The following is an 18,682-nucleotide window of genomic DNA, read 5'->3' as shown; positions in this document are numbered from 1 at the left end:
TTTTAATTTGCACATCACAAACTCAGTGTGGACTAATATGTGTAAGTGTCTTTCTATTGATATAACCTTGCAAAGGAAGATACACAGTAAAAAGAAAAATATCAAAAAATTCAAAAAGACACTAAAACAAAACATTTTAAAGGGGGTTCAACACCAAAGAATGAAAAACAAATCACAAAGTAAAAATAAACGGGCAAAGTTATGCCAGTAAACAAAACCATTTTGAATGGAAGTCAGTGGGACAAAAATGTACAGAAGGACCACAGGTATGAGTATTTTGATTATAGATCTTTAATTAATGTGATCTTGAAAAAAACACAGACATTAAACATACATCACAAAATACACAAATTGGCCAATTTTGGTACTATTTGGTGCAATAGGGCCAATGTTATGCTAAAAAGAAAAGTTGAGAGGGTTAAATCTTTTTATATTCATGGAGACCAGGCATTACAGGTCAGATCAGTGGAGAGGCAACCAACTCACAGTCAGAATGCCTGTTTTTCTAGGTATTTTTTTTTCTAGGTATTTTTGAGCTACAATACCAGACATATCCACAGAAGTAAGAAGGTGGTGAACTCCCAATACAAAAATTACATTTCTAATTCAGTCTTTAAGGATTTAGTTTATCGGCGTACATGGCCCAGAGATCAGGAGAGGATATCCCAATCACGCAGCAGCCGACCCGGGGGCCTGCATTCCCGTTCAGAAGACTGGACGCGTCGCCCCCCTGCCCCATGTCGTCCTGGTGCTGGTGGACGACCACAGCTCTGCCCAGGACCGAGTCTCCTCCGAACAGTGTGGCCTCAGACTCGACCATGGCTTTGATGCGGCCGTTCTCCGTCATGAAGTTGCCGAAGTCCCCGGGGTGGTGAGGGTGGTTGACGTGGTGGGGGTTGTAGTGCCCCCCAGTGGAGGCGCAGCTGGACCTCAGGTCTCCGAAACTGATGGATGTGCACCGCTTTGGGCTCAGCTGTGCCACTGTCAAAGCCTCGGAGCTGCAGGAACACGGCCAGTCTGTCCTGAGGGGAGTCTTGTTTAAACAGGGCCATGCCGTAAATCTTTGGACCGGTACTGTTCGGCTCATTGGGTCTGATCTTACAGGCCGCGTACAGGGTGCCATTGTACAGAGAGGCCTCTGGGGGGTTCACAGCCGCAGTGTTATGAGCTGAGATCCAGTGTAGATGACCCAGCAAGGCGACAATTATCAAAGAGTAAATCTGCCTTTGGGAGGAGATACAGGTTCAAAGGTAAATATTTACAAATATTCAGTGCAGTACATTTTAAATGGGGTACTTTTACTTATTTTTCATGTTATGATCTTCTACTACAGTAATGATTTGCCCCTGTATCTGTATTTTTACTAAAGTAACAAAACTGGTGGATAGACCAAGTGCCAGTACTGCAAATGTACAAAGGGCATTCATTGTTGACAGTGCAACTTTACACTACATTTCTTTGTTTATTTAGCATTTAAAAGCAAGCTAAATGTCACTGCAAGAAAAACTAACTATGTTATATATATTATAATAATACTGTGTCTTTATTTTAAACACTGAGACAAATTTTGATAGGTTTTGCAAAATTACTAAACAGCTGTGGCATATATACGTATATAGAGAAGCACTGTATAATAATTAACTATCTAATGATTGAGCATCTTAAATATAAAATATTTTAACAAAAACATTTTTATCACAACTTATACTTAAGTAATAGTTTTGTAAGATTTTAAGAAATGATTAATGCTTTCCCTTCTTTACAGTTTCCACATAGGCCTATAGTTTCTTTGGGGCAAAAGGTGAATGCCTCTTACCAGAATGCACGCATCCTCTCGTGTTTGTGTCCTGTCCTGTGTAAGTGAAGTGTCTGTGTTGTGGGTCTCACAGAAAATGTTTCAGAGTTTTGTAAAGGTCTGTTGTGTAAGCATCAGGGGGCGTGGCTCAAGGAGGGTCCTACAGCCCTTTTACCAGCCTCTTGTCTCCTGTTTTGGTTTCAGGTCTGTGGTGATACAAGGAGCAGGAAATTACTTTACTGGTTGTTGTTTGGTAATCCTTTAGTCTCTCTACATCTCCAAATGCTGTTCCTTGAAGATGTTATGCAGCGGTAGTTCTCAAGTTAACAGCTATATTTAACTTTAATAAACAATTCCAGGGATGAAATGATCCAAATGATTACAGTTAAGGTGTATTACCACGTGACATCAGAAGGTGGAACAGGGTGTTTTCTGCTTGAGAGAAGAATTCAGCCTAAATATGCAGACTTTGGGTTGTTAAACATGTGTGAATGAAACAAAATACAACTCCAGGTATGTTTTTGATGAGAAAACAACATTATAACAGATCAGGAAATAGCGTAAAATGGGCCATTTAATATTGTTGAAACAGACAATATCACACTTGTATTCTTGTTTTAATAACGTTTTATACATTAGTTGCAAAGTAATAAATTAAACATACATGGAGTCTCTATAGCATGTGCACAGTATTTATTATCTACAAGCAAGAAAGTCAAAAGGTCTTATACACAAACAGTGCAGTATGCAGAAATCTACTCTTTTGTCTGGCTGAAATACATCCTTAGTCCAAAGTTTGGTCATTTCTCTCTTTCGTACTTGAAATCATTATTGCTTGAATGTTTCAAGGGTTATTGTTTGCATGTTTTACCACGTTACCCCCAGTCAGTTACCATCGCCTCCTCTAAATCTTGCTCGTGCCTCATCTCCAGCTCCGTGTACTTCTCTGGACCCTCCGGACCACCGTTGTCTCCTTGGGCATGGCCTGTAAGGTGCTGATTGCAATCTTTGCCCAGTAATCAAGCTCTTTGAAAACACGGTACACCCACATCTTCAGCTCAAACAGAGTAGAGGGACACTCCACCTGAGAAAATTGGACAAAAAGCTTTGATTTAGTGGTTTTAAATGAATGAGACAGAATTATACAGACATTATTTACGTCTAACTGGGGTTGATAGTTTAGTGGTTTAATGCAAAGCATATATCTTTCTTTTTATTGATTGTCGATATGCTCTATGTATTAAGAAATTTGAATAGTTAAAATGCACTGTAACTTCTAGAGATATATTATCCAAATGGCTTTAAAAATATAAATACATCTATCATCTATAGCAGGAGTGTCAAACTCAGATTCACAGAGAGTCAAAATTTAAAACTGGGACTAAGTCGTGGGTCAAACTAAATATTTATTGAAAAATTTCAGCAACATCTGCATGTTTTCTCTTCTTTTGAGATATGTAATTTTAAACCTTTTCTTATTAAAATAAATATTTAATAATAGTTTTGCTTAAACACTGAATCCACAACAGGCATAATATAAAATAATAACAAAATGTTAAATAAATAATGTCTCTATAGCCGATATGTAGCTGGAGTTCCAGCTCTAATACATATTTGATATGATCTCATGGGCCAAATATAATTTTATCGTGGGCCAAATTTGGCCCCCAGGCCGGAGTTTGACATGTCTGATCTATAGTGTCTAGTGATCATCTTTAAAATCTGGTTTAACATTTCAAAATTCTGTGATGTGTGACATCACTTTTTGAGTTTAGTTTAGTTTAGTCTTTATTTGCTCAAAAAACCAAAGATGTTCTGCACTAGATTATAGCTAAATACTGTAGATATCTGCCTGATTTACAGATTTTTTTTTTTTTTTTTTTTACAATTCAATTACATTCAGTCAACAATATGAGCAAAGAGCACACTGCCCACTCTCTGACCCACTCACACTCACACACTCACACACGCACACACTCACACCCCCACACACATGCATGCACGCACGCGCACACACACACACACACACACACACACACACACACACACACACACACACACACACACACACACACGCACACACGCGCACACACACACACACACACACACAATATATCACACATAACAAAGCAAAGCATAGGTATTTACAAAATCATGAATCATCTTAGGAAGTACACAATACATTGACTAAACATTGCAGCGTGATCTGTGCCTTACCTCCGGTCCTTTCAACGTGGAGCCACCTTGTGATTTAAGCAGCTCTCCAGTTCTGACAATTAAAAATGAAAGTCTTTCGTGCACCAATTTTCGTTGTTTCTCGTAGTCCCCTGTGTCCCCACCGCCCAGCTCCTCCTCCTCTTTAGAGACAGCCTTGTCCATTAGCCCCCGACATTGGACAAGAGCAGAGTGTAGAAACCAGATTTTGTCCTGATCGTCCAACAGCGCTGACGAAAGCTGAACAGACACCATTCGAGCATCAGAGACTGTCACGGTCGAAGAAAATCTCTCCTTCTTCCTCTGAAAAATAAAAATAAATTGAGCATTAAATAGCAGAGGGATAAAAGAAATGGAATGCTTTTGTTCAGTTTATGCATGTCCAGTCCTGTGTACATACATCTGACTGAGAAACAATTCACAAGGGATTAATTCAGTGTTGGGCAATGCAAGGTCAAATACAGAACTTACGAAAACCGATGTCCTCAAAATTCCCTAGGAGCATGACTAACTGAGGGCACTACTCTGTCAGAAGCTCTATTAGATTGTAATCTAATCTTTATTTTAACACAATCTAATCAGAAGAGGTGAGATGATTTGTGCTGTTAAACAAGTCTCTCACATAGAGTGAACAGACGTCCCGTTTTACCCGGGACAGTCCCAGGTTTGAGCCCTGTGTCCTCTGTCCCAGCAGATTTATACAAAACCAGTGATTTGTCCCAGTTTTTTTTTTTTTTTTACAAGAAATGTCCCAGGTGTCCCTATTTTTGACCAATCTGATCGCTGTGAACAGTAAAGAGGTATACATTGTCATTTCTTTAGGTAAAATACAGAAAAGCTGCTTAAAAATGACAGAAATACAAAGAACATGTGACTATACTGACTCACCAAGTGTATAACAATTTTCCTTAATTATGCATTTGTTTCACAATTTTGTTATTACCAACCACCACAAACCATGAACGTCCCAGTTTTTTTATTTTGAAAATCTGGTCACCTTATTCTCACATGTAAAATTACAGTCACAAGCTTGCTGGGTTTAGTCAGCTGTTTATCAATTATTCACACTCACCTTTTTGTTTAGATTTTTGTTGAAAATGAAAATATGACAGTGAACGCTCGTATTGATTAAAGGTTCCTGAAAATGTGTCGTTTAAATCAGTTTTGAATGTTTTTCTTGACTTTTTCAGACTATAATAGCCAGTGTTTCCTAATGTGTGCATTGTGCCTCCATGGTAACTGATGAATATTCCACCATAGAGATACATGCAGAGCACCCCCAGACCAATGTAACTGCATATTATCCATGGCTATTGGTAATTTACAGAGTCTACAGTCTGATGACATCATAATCCCAGATGAGGGACTAGAGACAGATTTCCCTGTTGACGATAATGTACTTTCCCAAAAAATATTCAAAAGTTAAATTCACAAACATTAAACTTGATCATTCTATTAGTGACTGAACTCATTAGTGCAGAAATCTGCATTTAATAATATTAATTTTACCTGGCCCCATCTGTGTTAAAGGGCTCTTAATACACTATTTTCTGATTTATGTTGTTTCCTCATCAAAAATATACCTTTAGTTGTGTTTTGTTTCATTCACACATGTTTAATTCACAAAACAAACCGGTCGAGTTCTTCTCTTAAACAAAAAATGCTCTTTTACACCTTGCGATGTCATGTGGTAATACAGGAAGTACTCCACTGTGTTTTTAAACTTCCTACACCTTCCTACACCTAGATGGATGATCTCAGCCCTGGAATTTCCACTCTCTACTGAACAAAAGGTAAAAAAGGTAAAAGGTAGCTGTCAACTTGAAAACTACCTCTACACGAAATCACAAGTTGGAACAGAGCATTTTGAGGTTTGGAAATTTAGACACATTAATAATTCAGGATTACTCAAAGATGTGTGAATGAAACAACACAACTCCAGGTGTGCTTTTTATGAGGTAACAGCATTCTTACATGGCTTAAAGCTCACAATTAAAGTCAATTTAGCAAAATATTGGACCTTTAACAACATTAATTTACCTGCTCATCTGTATTAAATAGTATTGGCCTACAGAATGTTGTGATGCCATCTGAAACCCAGCGATGTGCAGACGAAGGTAGAGGATGTATTCCACATGAGTAGACCTATGTACTTGTTACTAAACCATATGTGTGGTGTCACATGCAACCGCGCAGGACATGCTGTGCTATAATTAATTTTATTGCTGTTAATAAGAAATGTGTAAGCTTTTAAGTGAAATGGGGGCTGAGCTGAATGTGTTTTCCCAGAAGTTGCTAGGAAGTTTTGTTTCTTTTTTTTTTTTTTTTTTTTTTTTTTTTTTTAGATTTTTGTGAGCTTTAAGACATGCTATAATGTTGTTGACTCCTCAAAAATATACCTGGAGTTATGGTTTGTTTCATTCACACATGTTTGAGTAATCAAAGCTCAAAATTCTCTGTTCCACCTTGTGATGTCATGAAGTGGTGGTTATTAACAGCTACCTTTATTCTTTAGTTCAGTAGAGATTGGCAATTCCAGGACTGAAATCATCCACATGATTCTAGTGATGGTGTGTGGAGTTTAAAAACACAATGGAGCACTTCATGTATTACCACATGACATCACAAAGTGGAACAGAGTGTTTTCCGATTGGGAGAAGAACTCGGCCTAAATATGCAGGATTTATGTGTTAAACGTGTGAATGAAACAAAACACAACTCCAAGTATGTTTGTGATGAGAAAAACAACATTATAACATACTGATAGATCAGAAAATAGTGTAACATGGGCTCTTTAAAATGAAACTATGAGGAAAAAACACAGTGGTTTACTGATTTCTGCACATTTCTTTCTCTCACTCTCTTCACTACAGCAACATGAGCTGATCTGGCATGATCAGAATGTAATTGGCCGCTGAGTTTGTGTACAGCCTGTGGAACTTAGGACCACTGTGACAGATGGTCCAAACATGGGCTGCATTAGGCTGATCACGAGATGACCAGCAATAACACACAGACAATGTTTAAAAAACTGACTTGAAACAGGTTTCCTTCATCATGATCAGTGCTGGGTTGCAAATGACATTCTCTAGGCCTGTATTATAAATGGAGGGCAGCCAAAATTAATAGTTTTAAAAGGCTTTTATTGTAATTCACTGAGTTCTTGGGTCTAGTCAATAATAAAATGATCAGGACAAACATTTGTGAATTTACATTTTGGACATTTCAGGGGAAAGTACTGGGAATCAATCGGGAAAACTGGCTCTTGCCATCACATTCTTGAATCTGAAAACCAGCAATATGCGTGTCAACTCTGGTGTAATTCTTCCTTTGTTGCACATCTTTTCTCTCCCAAAGAATAGTGAAGGGTCCAGTGGTGTACTTAAGTAAACATTTTAGGTATCTGTACTTTACTTTAGTTGAGTGGATACTTTTTACTTTTACTTCACTACATTTGAGAGCATGTATCTGCATTTTCTACGCTGCATGCACTATATTTTTAAACAGGACTCAAACATAAAAGTATTTTATGGTGGTTTGAGACCTACTGAAATTTGTGTGTGTGTGTGTGTGTGTGTGTGAGCAAACCAAAATACACAAATAAAAATGACAGATTCAGTTGTTTCTGTTGATCAAAATTCAGCACAGGTCATTATTAAAAACATTTGAAGTTTTATTAGATCTCAAAATCTGCACAAAATACTTTTACTTTTCGCTCTTTAAGTACAAATTTAAATGGGTACTTTAATACTTAGTAGAAACGAGAATTTCTTTTCATGTGCAACTTTTACTTTTACTGGAGTTTTTTTTTTTTTTTTTACTCTAGTATCTGTACTTTTACTTCCACCAGTGCAAGGGACATACTGAGTAAATTATGCATGTCTGTGATGGGTTCAACATGTTGGCAGCTTTCCTCCTGCCACTTGCTTCTAAATTACTGCTGAAGGTGGAACAACTATCAATCAAACAGGCATCAATAAATCAAAACCACACGTTAGTGAAAACAAAAAATACCTAATGCCTTCTCAAATATTAGATAACATTACATAAAAGTGAATACTTTGCAGTTATCATCAACATTCACTGTGCTCTTTAAGTCCATTTTGTATTTTTTCTTAAGACTATGAATGAATATTTATTTATTCGGACAGTAATACATAGAACATAAACTAACTATATTAAAACTTTTTCGACTTTGACTATATTAACATTTTCGACAGCATTTGCTAATGTGCAGATTGTGTCTCTGTGATAACTGCTGCACATTCCACCATAGAGATACACGTAGGACACCACCAGCGTGATCCCACAGTAGATTATAATCAAAGAACCACTTCTAATACCAGGTGACATGTGTAATATCGAAAAGCAAGCCTAAGGCAGAATTGACATGTCTGTTCCAGTATAAACACCCACCTTTAATTCCTGGTAAACACTCCCTTGACTTCACATTACATTCTACGTAAAACCGTTTCATTCTTTTCCACCCACCCATTGACTCTTATCAGACTTTTTCACACATCCTAAACCACTCTCTCTGACTTACTCTTAATATTCCACAAGTTTTAGTACATGAATGACAACTATTCACACTTAAACACATGGGCTAGTTCATGGCAGCTTGACGTAAGTGGAAAAAATGCAATACTCACATAAAGTTCCAGCAAAATTGAGCAGTCATAATGTAGTTGTTCAGCTATGGAAACAGCACTGGCAAGAGAGGTCATTCTCCTGGTTCGTCTAAGAGCCATTGGACCGCAGACGGAGAGATACAGAGAGAAATAGGCCAGCCTCCAATTTTACAAACCAATGGGAATGTAATTAATCTAAACTACAGAGTTGAGCTCAGTTAATTTCTCCTCCTCCACTGCACAGAGGCTTACTGTGCTGGGTTTACTTCCAGGTTGTGAGGGACTTGAGTTGCAGGATTTTGGCCAGCTCTCCGCCCTTTTCCTCTGGGAACATGATGCCTGGCCAACAGGAGCAGAGGGGTGAAAGGAGGAGCTCATCAACATATGCATGAGAGGCTTATCAGATTTACTGGAAGTACTTAGACTTCAGACCGTAGCTATTTGGATAATACAAGTTAAAATAGTTAATATAGTTAGTAGTTAATAAGTTAAAATAATTAATATAAATAACACAAATTATTATTATTTTATTTGTCTTTAGTAATGTTGTTAAAGGTGCATTGTGTAACTTTTCTGGTGGAGGGTCTGTCAAATGCTTTTCTCTGTGCAGATCTTATTATCATCATTTGGACACCAAACCAGACCAAGTTACAGGTCAGATCTGTGGAGAGGCAAACCCCAAGTGTTGGTTTCTCTAGATATTTTTGAACTATAAAACTACCTGAAATTGAATAAATGTAAGCTAGAACCATTTAATATCATACTGTGGAACATTCCAGGCAGAGGAATGACGTATCCATAGAAACAAGCACAACAGTAAACAAAGAGGTTGAGATGGATGTAGACAAAGACATACATTCTGTGTTGGCAACGATTCCCGAGATCGAGGATTTAAAGCCAGAACAAAGAGAATGTTTAGTGAATTTTATCAAGGGGAAAGACGTTATTGCCCTTCTTGCTACTCGATTTGGTGCATTACATACGTCACAGCCAAACAGCAGTAATTGGTTAAATTTAAAAAAAGTACCCGCCTACTGTCAAGCAAACGAATCCTAATGCTGCAAGGTCAGATGGTTTTCACAAAGTGAAACCGGGTGATGAATCAGGTTAGGTGATGTGCCCTCCACCATAAAAGTTACACAATGCACCTTTAAAGCTGATGGTGTTAGCTGACTTAGATGTTTACTCAATCAAATTTAGGAAATTAAGTATCCAAGAGCTTGTATTGATACTTTGCATGCAGAGACATCACTGTGGATGTTCTACATATATGTTTATGGTGGACTGTTTCCCTTAGTTACCATGATGACACAATGCCCACATCAGTAAAGAAAAACACTGCCAAAAAAAATGAATTATGATAGTCTGAAACCTCAAGAAAAAATACACACACAGAAAAACTGTTGGCTAATAATTGTGACTGTAATATTATTTATGAAGGACTTGTTTAACAGCATTACCCATTGTAGTTCTAACTAAACCAGCTCTTTCTGGTTAGATTATGTTTAATAAAGACCAGATTAAAGTCAAACAAAGCCTCAGACATAGCAGTGCTTACAGTTACACACCCCTTGGGAATTTTGATGACTTCAGCTACAAAGTATAAATAGGACACATGTTTTACCCATTGACTGTATATTTGTTTTAACATCTGAAAAGGCTGTCTCATGAACTATAATTAGGGTGACCAAACGTCCCTATTTACCCGGGACAATCCCAGTTTTGAGCCCTGTGTCCGCTGTCCCATCAGATTTATGCAAAACCAGTGATTTGTCCCATATTTATACAAGAAATGTCCCAGGTGTCCCTATTTTTTACCAGTTTGATCTACAACAGGTCTAAACTAAGATTAAACCAGGACTACATTGGGTCTAAGCCAGGACTAAAACAGGACTATCACAGTTTTTGACTAATCTGATCCCTGCCAATAGTAAAGAGGAGCATACAATATCATTATTTTTTGCCAAAAAAACAGAAATCTGTGTTTGCAAATGACTATAAAGAAAAAAAAAAAGCAGCGTCAGAAGTCTCTCAGATTATGACTGGCACGAGAATGCACAATTTTACACGCTCTTTTCACAAGTTCCTTTATACCAGCCATCCCAACCCAGGTGTGTCACAGTTCAGAATTTTAAAAAATCTGGTCACAATAATTATAATGCAAATTTAAACAGACAAAGCTCTCTGTAAGTGAATCAAGATGCCAATGCACAATGAGACTACAAGCAGTAATTAACCTGACGCTGAGCCAGTACTTCTGGGAACTTACATTCAGGTCCTGCTGAGGCTGAAATAGGACAGGCTAAAAAGGAAATACTATGAAACCCAATACTAAATAATGATATAATGATTTGTTTATTTTATTTTAGAAACTAAGTAAATACCAGAGTTTAAATGTCCAGTACTGTATTATACAAAATTGACTCATGTGAACGTTAAGAAATACAGGACTAGATTCATACCATACTCCATACAGATGTACAACAACTTACCCTTATGTAACAGATAATACTCCCTACAACTGCACAACAACTTGCCCTTATGTAATGGATAACCCATGTCCTGTCAATCATCATATCACTATCTTCCTATATGACCTCCTGTATATAGCTGAGATTTTATATTTTATTACTAATTTTTCTACTTTATTTTGACTTGTAAATTTACATGGATATATTATATAATTATGCCTTAACTGACACCTGTCTCTTGCTATCTTTTTTACTATTTATTCAAAATGTATTATTACCATTTATATTTTTTACTATATTATATTGTGATGAGTGAGCAACTGTGTCCAAATAATTTCCCTTGTGGATCAATAAAGTTTGTCTAAGTCTAAGCCATGTTATAGTGTTGTTACTACACAGAGGGATCAGTTTTTTGTTTCACTCACACATTAGAGTAATTGTTCCACCTTGTCAAATAGCGGTAGTTTTCAAGTTAATAGCTACCTTTTACCTTTTGTTTAGTAGATATAGGAAATTTCATCTGAAATTATCCAACTGAAATTATCCAAATCATTCTAGTGAAGGTGTATGGAGTTTAAAAACACAATGGAGCACATCTGTATCACCACATGACATCCTCAGGTGGAACAGTTTGAGAACTCAGTCTAAATATGCAGGGTTTGTGTGTTAAACATGTGTGAATGAATGAAACAAAACATAATTCCAGGCATGTTTTTGATGGGGAAACATTATAACAAAGATCATCACTGGGCCTTTTAACCAGTGCACTACTACGCCACTCCTCTAGGTGTCAGTACAGGAAGTGTCAGTGTAAACAAAAGGACATAAACAGAGCAGCTTCCCGTCAGTCTGAACAAGCAGGTGTTTTTAGACTTTAATATCTAAAATCAGGGACGGCTTGTTATATAGGCAGATGTTCTTAATAGTACGGCAATCACAGCACATTGTTATCTTAAAAATACCTGTTGAATAGCTGATCTTTCATTGAACCGACGACATGAACGCGCTGGTGGGCTACGGCGTGTCCTCGGACTCGGAGAGCGATGGAGACGCGTCAGATGAACACAGTAAAACCAGGTAAATTAATTCTCTCTGCAAGAACAATGTTTGGTTGTTATTCCTTGTTGTAATAGTTAATGATGGAAAGAATATGTGTAAAATGTATGTAGTTGCAGAACACTGAATATCTGCATTAAAATGTATTTTCTAACACATGGGACAATCAAATTACTGCATTCTGAATACTTTGGATACTTTTACACCGAATTGCATTATATTATAGTATAGGGTGACCACACGTCCCTATTTGCCCGGGACAGTCCCAGTTTTGAGCCCTGTGTCCTCTGTCCCAGCAGATTTATCCAAAAGGTCTAGTGATTTGTCCCAGTTTTATACAAGACATGCCCCTAAATTTCCCTGTTTTTACCAATTTGATACAAACTCACATAGAAGAGAGGCATACATTGTCATTTGTTTTGGGTAAAATCCAGAAATGCTTCTTAAAGATGACCAAAACACAAAGAAAATGTGACTATACTGACTCACATTAGTGCCAAGTGCAGAACTATTTTCCTTAATTACGCACTCGTTTTACAGTTTTATTATTACCATCTCAAACGGCGGGTGTCCCAGTTTTTTATTTTGAAAACCTGGTCATCCTATTATAATGTAATAAACATGACATATAATTACAATGTTTTATTTTTGTTACGCATTCATGTATGTCCAATTTGTATTTTTTTTTTCTCAATAATACATGCAGTTCAAAGCCAGAATTGCATGATGAAGTACCACCAAGTATTGATTTGTTTTTAGAAGAGTAACTATTCTGAATACAGCCAAATGAAAGAGTAACTGTACCAAAATAAAGGTACTCAAAATTTGTACTCAGAATATGTTATTTCCAGTATATGTATTCAGTTACTTCCTAACATTGGTAATAGTTACACGTATATTCTCTTTGAAAAGGTCTAGTCAGGAGGTGTGTCAAGAGGAACCTGTGAAGAGTCGAAACTTCCTGCTTGAGGGGGATTCGGGGTCGGCATCCAGTGATTCAGAAGAGCCAGAGGAAGAGCAACCCACTGCACATCTTCATGCTCCACCACGAGGAAGTCTTCCAAGCCCCACACTGTCCTCCGGGGTGAATAAACTGCCCCCACCCTCCCTGCAGGCCTGCTCTGACACCAGCGTATTTACCAACCCATTTAAGGCTCAGGCAGACCAGAAACTTAATGCTCTGCAAAAGCACGTGCCCCTGACAGAACAGGCCAGACCCTCTCATATTGGAGGACGGCGGATCTGCGTGTCCTACAGGAAGGATGGAAGATGTAGATTTGGCATTAAGTGCAAGTATGCCCATGACAGTGATCTCCAAACCCAACCCGCTGACGGCCATCGAGAGACTGGTAGAGAGGCCCACACTAGTGCATGTGCTGCCCAGGGAACTCAGGGATTCCAGCATGACACGGAGGATAAGACAGAGGGACAGAAAGCGACCAAGAAGAGGGTTGGACTAAGCAACACTTTAATTCCCCCAAAACGAGCAATGAAGCAGTATGCAAGGCAACGGGAAAAAGAGGGAGGCCATATCTGACGCATCTAACCCTGGATAACAAAAGAACAAAACAAGGGGTGTTAAGACATTTATTTACAACATACAAATCAACAGTTGAGTGTCCTTTCTACCACGCTGTTACAGAGGTGCAGTTCTACTTTAGACCTATTTAAGATTTCTACATTTATGTGACAGCTAAATGTGTAGTTTGTATCTAAGAATTTCTAACATTTACAACTGTGTAGTAGCAATACGATGTCAATTTTAACATGTATTAATTGTAAAGACTTAACAGCAGCACACGTTTTATGTTACATAAGTATGTTTTGCTATGTTAATCTAATTGTATTTATAAAAAAAATTGTGCATAAACATTTAATTTTGATGGAAACCTTGAGCGTCTCACTCCAGATTAAATAGTTTACTTAGGACACGGTGACTATTGTATTACCAGCACTGTAACATATTTCTTACACACATAACTTGTGTTAACATGACTTATGTACAAATGCAACAACTTGCACATACTTTCCCTGATACAGAAAATCTAAAAAGCTACCAAAGGTATCTAAAGTAGAATAAACAGTACATGTTACTATATTGGTGCTTCTACACTTATCTTAGGCAGTTAAATACAGTGTTTAGGCCATTATTATTATTCTCATTATTATTATTCATATAATTAGCTTCTGTTTTCTGTTCGTGTGCACCATCCTTGCTTCACATCAGAGCTTGTTTCTTGTTGTTCCCACACAACACTGTCCTCACGCGCCTCTGTCTGCTGGAGGCAGCTGCTGTTGGGAGTGGTGGAAGACATCACTTGATTGTCAAGAACAAAGCTCTCCCCATTAGAGGAGGCTGGAGCCTGTGACTGGGCGGAAGACACGAGAGCTGGGCTGGAGGTTTGCAGGTGAAGCTGGCTCACAGGCTGGAAGGTCATCTGAAGGATGTGGGGCTGCCCTGTGCTCTGCTGCTGAGAGGAGTACGGCTGCAGAGGGGGCTGCTGAGTGACCACTGTACTGGGGGAAGGGGCCAGCTGCTGAGGGCCCTGCACAAACTGCACAGGCATCTGGAGCTGGAGGTGAGTCTGGTCAGCGGGTGAAGGGGGGTCAATGGGAGACAGTGCAATAGTTACAGGCACCTGCATGGTATGTAGGCTCTGGTCCTGACCCAGTAACACCACCTGATGACCCACTGGTTGGGTCATATGCTCCACCTGGGTTACCGCTGGAGCCTGACTCTCAGGCACAATCTGACCCACCTCCAGACTGCCAAGCTCTGTGGGCACAGGGATGCCCTGCAGCTCCAGTAATGATGCTGGGGTGGTGATAAGTGCTCCAGCATTGGCTGCAAGTGCCTCTGCTATTAGAACTTCTGGATGGCTTTTAGCCTTGTGGGCCACAACACAGTCCTTCTTCTCAAATTTCTTGCCACAAATGGAACAGGAAAACTGGTAAGTAGCATCAGCATCATGCTTTTTCATGTGCCAGTTTAGTGAAGCTTTTTGCCGGCAAGTAAAGCCACAGATCTCACACCTAAAAATGAAGGAGTAACATGCTGTTAATTCAATAATAAAAGTCACATCAGACCAAAAAATGTGTACAGAACACATACTGTAGAGGTTTCTCTCCTGTGTGGATCATGCGATGCACAGCGAGGTTGTGGGAGCTCTTAAAGGCGCGAGCGCAGTACTCACAGATGTAGTCTCTCTGATCTATAAAAAAAACAATAGTGCTGGGAGGTGGTCTTGGTGTTTATATTTCTACAAATGTCTTGTGTGTGTCACATACCAGTGTGATGCTTGGCATGACGCAGCAGCTGCTTCTGTAGTCTGAACAACCTTCCACACGATGGGTGCGGACACACGTACTTCTTCTTTAACAAATGCTGGTATTTAATATGGTGCTTGATGGATAAATAAGAACACATTAGCATCTTATAAACTACTTGACAAATAACATTGAATCATTAATCATATGGCACAGTTGAGACAGACCTGTAGGTAACGAGGATGTGCCAAGACTGTGCCACAGCCCTCCATCTCACAGCGTACATACTGAACTGGAGGCTTTTTCCTAAAGGGTATATGAAATATTAATTACAATCAAATCCTAATGACTCCAGATTCTAAGTGCACAATTGTACCTTCGCTTTGGCAGGCGTGGAGTTTTGTCATCTTTTTTCCTTCTGCCTCTCCTAGCACAGAAGTGAAAATAGTAAATGATGGACATTGTATTTGCATTGTAAAGTCATGATGTTTGCTTACTTCCTGGGGCCTCCTGTCTCCTCAACATGTTTTTCTTCAGCTTTAACCTCCTCCTCTGCACTTTCCAAACTTTCCAGATCTGTTCCCTCCTTTTTTATTTCTTTCTCTGCTTTGGGATGTTTATCAGTTTCTTTTTCTCGCTTTTCTCTTTGTCTCGGAGGAAGCCGACGCTTTGGTTTAGGGCCTTCCCTGAAAAAAATATAAATTTAAAAATTTGATTAAAAACTTATTGTAGACTGTCAGTAAATCTGATAAACTGTAAACTCCCACTTTTCTCCTTTTGGATCATAGCTCTGGTCATTTAGGTCATCTCTGAAGGGAACATCTTCTTCACTGCTCTCGTCTTCTTCCTCTTCTGCACTACTGAATTAAGAAAACAACATTATAGCATCCTTATTGATTTTGCAGCTGATGTCATCAACACTCCCTCAGGGTGTGATCCTAACTGCAAGCACTGCTCTATTTCAGGCCTGTTAGACTTTAATCTGAGATTACAGTAATTTCCCTTGTGGATCAATAAAGTCTGTCGAAGTTGTCTAAGACTGTCTGTTTATTTAAAACAATCTGAGCACAAAAAGCTGGTTGAGTTGGAACTACAACAGGTGAGATCTCAAGGCTCACCTTTTTGTTACAAATCAAATACCTAAACAGAACCTGTTCTTGAGTTTTCAGACAATCTTAAAACACAGACATAGATGCATGTAGAACATGTGATGGCACATTTTTCAGATTTCTGCTTCTTGTATTGGTCATTACCTGATATTTGTCAAATCCTGAAACTGTGGCTCTACATCTAGTACATCTTCACTGAGGTCATCTCCTTCTTCTTTCTTCTTACTAAAAGTTTTACAGATACCACACAGGAATAGAATAACCAAATGGTATGATGCAGTCACATTATATGTAAATAATAAATTATGTTTTAATTGGTGGCAACAACGCACCATCAATAAAAATGATCCAAAATAATACTTACATTTCAAACTTCTTATTCGTTTCTTCATCCACTGTTGAGAGAATTTCAAATTTAATATCCATGGTTTCTGTCTATGACTTTTGTTTAATAGTTTATGGATTGTAAATGAACTGGCAAACAGATACAACTATAATAGTACTATATAACACCCAAACTGATCGCTCACCAACAGGACTTTCAGCTGAGGGCTCAGTCTTGCACACTGGTTTAGCAGGGCCCCGAGTAGCCCGGCCAGATGTAGGCTTGGCACGGCTCTGAGTTGAAAGTTTCTTTGAAGGAAGTGCTATAAGAACACATTAAAAAGGCACCATTATGTACAGTGTATTACAGCAGGTGTGTCCAAACTTTTTTTTACCAGGGGGGTGGCATAGTAACATATTTCCAATACCAGTATATGCATTTTATATAGGTTTCACAGAACCTCAACACCTTTAAAAGGTCTTGGAACACACATTTTAGGTCAGTATCACAATGCACTGAGATGTTACTGAGGTTGCAGTGATAAATATACAAGAATCTGAAGTAAAAATGTACTGCCTATGTTCATTTGAGACAATCGTATAACAGTATTTTGATTACCTTCTGCATCTGTAAGGCTTTTCTGATCATGTGACCTGCAACAGAATTGAAAGTAGGTGAGAATAGTACAGAACTGAACCAAAGCCTAAAATCACAGGTAGGTACTACAGACAGGTGTGTTACTCCGCCCATTTTATGTATGTATAAAAGGGGGACGAGCTTTTCTTCTCATAACATTAGCATTTGATAGCACGTAGAGTCGTACTTTGGATTTATTAAAAACTTACTCTGTTGTCTGCAGTATGTCACCAGTGATCCCTGCGCCTGCTTCTTGTCCACCATCAGGCTGCTTTTTTCGTTTGCCATTTGAAACTTTGCGCCTCTTGAGTGCCGCAGCATCAGTGTCCAACTCTTCTTCATTTTCATCCTCACTTTTCGCCTCTTTCAGCCACGCCGGCACAGTCCTCGTTGACCGATCACGCAGCACCCGTCCTGAGCTTTGCGGGCTCAGAGACGCCCCATTTACATCCGTGGCTGGTGCGGAGACGCCGGGTCTCGGGCGCCCCACTCCCCGCTGTCGAAGCCCCCTGCGCGGTGTCGTGCTCTTACCATGGTCCGAGGTCTGCTCTGTGGCCTTGTCCTCCGCAGACACTTCTCCTGTATTTACATCCTCTGTTCGCTCACTGACTGCTTCCATCACAGTGAGGACTATTCAGTTCAGCCAATGAATCACAAAAGTCGAGCGGGTTTACTTGCACTCTCAGAAGTCGTCCGTGTTTGTTTTAAGAGCGTTTTGGTCGCAAGAGGCCTTTATCCAACTGTGCCTCATTTTCTACGAATGCATGATTTGTCGGCAATTATAAGGACTAATTCGTAAATTAGAAAATAAGAACTTTACTTAATTATCTATTCAGTTATAAACCAATATAGTTTTTTAAAGAAGCAGACCCTATTTTGCGTTCTTAAAGCTATAGTAAACCTACTTATTCGTCCAGGCCTTTAGCGCAGCCATTTTGTGCGCTTTGTTACGTCTCCTTTAAGCCAAATATAAACTGAGGTTACACTCCGAGCAGCAGAGTGTGCTTTCAGATCTAAAGAAGAGCTGGATACAGCTGCTGTGCGTTGGGCTGATGCTAGAAAGCTAGTGGGATTATTTATACATCTGCTGTTGGCATACGGCACAAACGTTCACATGCCCTTTGGGGCATTATGGGAATTGTAGTTATTGTGGTGTAAAAAGTGAGTGATGCGATTTA

The 18,682-nt window shown here is 38.9% G+C and overlaps 3 protein-coding genes across 4 annotated transcripts; 1 reads left to right on the top strand and 2 right to left on the bottom strand.

Moving 5' to 3' along the window:
* Positions 1–267: 267 nt before the first annotated feature.
* On the bottom strand, positions 268–1,915 carry sod3b (superoxide dismutase 3, extracellular b). The gene is given in 3 exon segments (XM_020930567.2): positions 268–943; positions 945–1,224; positions 1,817–1,915. Coding segments are annotated over 3 exon segments (624 nt in total). The 5' UTR covers positions 1,831–1,915; the 3' UTR covers positions 268–613.
* A 9,997-nt stretch (positions 1,916–11,912) lies between these two features.
* On the top strand, positions 11,913–14,056 carry si:ch211-113e8.11 (uncharacterized). The gene is made up of 2 exons (XM_020930518.2): positions 11,913–12,188; positions 13,080–14,056. Exons 1-2 carry the CDS (start codon positions 12,109–12,111, stop codon positions 13,702–13,704), a joined length of 705 nt encoding a protein of 234 aa, XP_020786177.1. The 5' UTR covers positions 11,913–12,108; the 3' UTR covers positions 13,705–14,056.
* zfp91 (ZFP91 zinc finger protein, atypical E3 ubiquitin ligase) lies at positions 13,741–18,532 on the bottom strand. Of its 2 annotated transcripts, none has more exons than XM_020930517.2 (12): positions 17,714–18,532; positions 17,487–17,521; positions 17,074–17,190; positions 16,908–16,938; positions 16,688–16,768; positions 16,202–16,291; positions 15,932–16,120; positions 15,811–15,861; positions 15,662–15,740; positions 15,456–15,570; positions 15,280–15,379; positions 13,741–15,200 (listed from the first exon to the last, which is right to left on the bottom strand). In XM_020930517.2, exons 1-12 carry the CDS (start codon positions 18,121–18,123, stop codon positions 14,348–14,350), a joined length of 2,151 nt encoding a protein of 716 aa, XP_020786176.1. In that variant the 5' UTR covers positions 18,124–18,532; the 3' UTR covers positions 13,741–14,347. The 2 variants fall into 2 exon arrangements, with proteins under 2 accessions (XP_020786176.1, XP_020786175.1); XM_020930516.2 differs by having other exon boundaries at positions 16,202–16,294; positions 17,714–18,531.
* Positions 18,533–18,682: the final 150 nt, after the last annotated feature.

Source organism: Boleophthalmus pectinirostris, unplaced genomic scaffold (assembly GCF_026225935.1).
Source record: "Boleophthalmus pectinirostris isolate CB_2022bp ecotype Guang Dong unplaced genomic scaffold, ASM2622593v1 HiC_scaffold_22, whole genome shotgun sequence".
NCBI classification, from domain to species: Eukaryota; Metazoa; Chordata; class Actinopteri; order Gobiiformes; family Gobiidae; genus Boleophthalmus; species Boleophthalmus pectinirostris.
The sequence above is the reverse complement of the archived record's forward strand: the minus strand, read 5'-3'. Positions and strand labels throughout refer to the sequence as shown.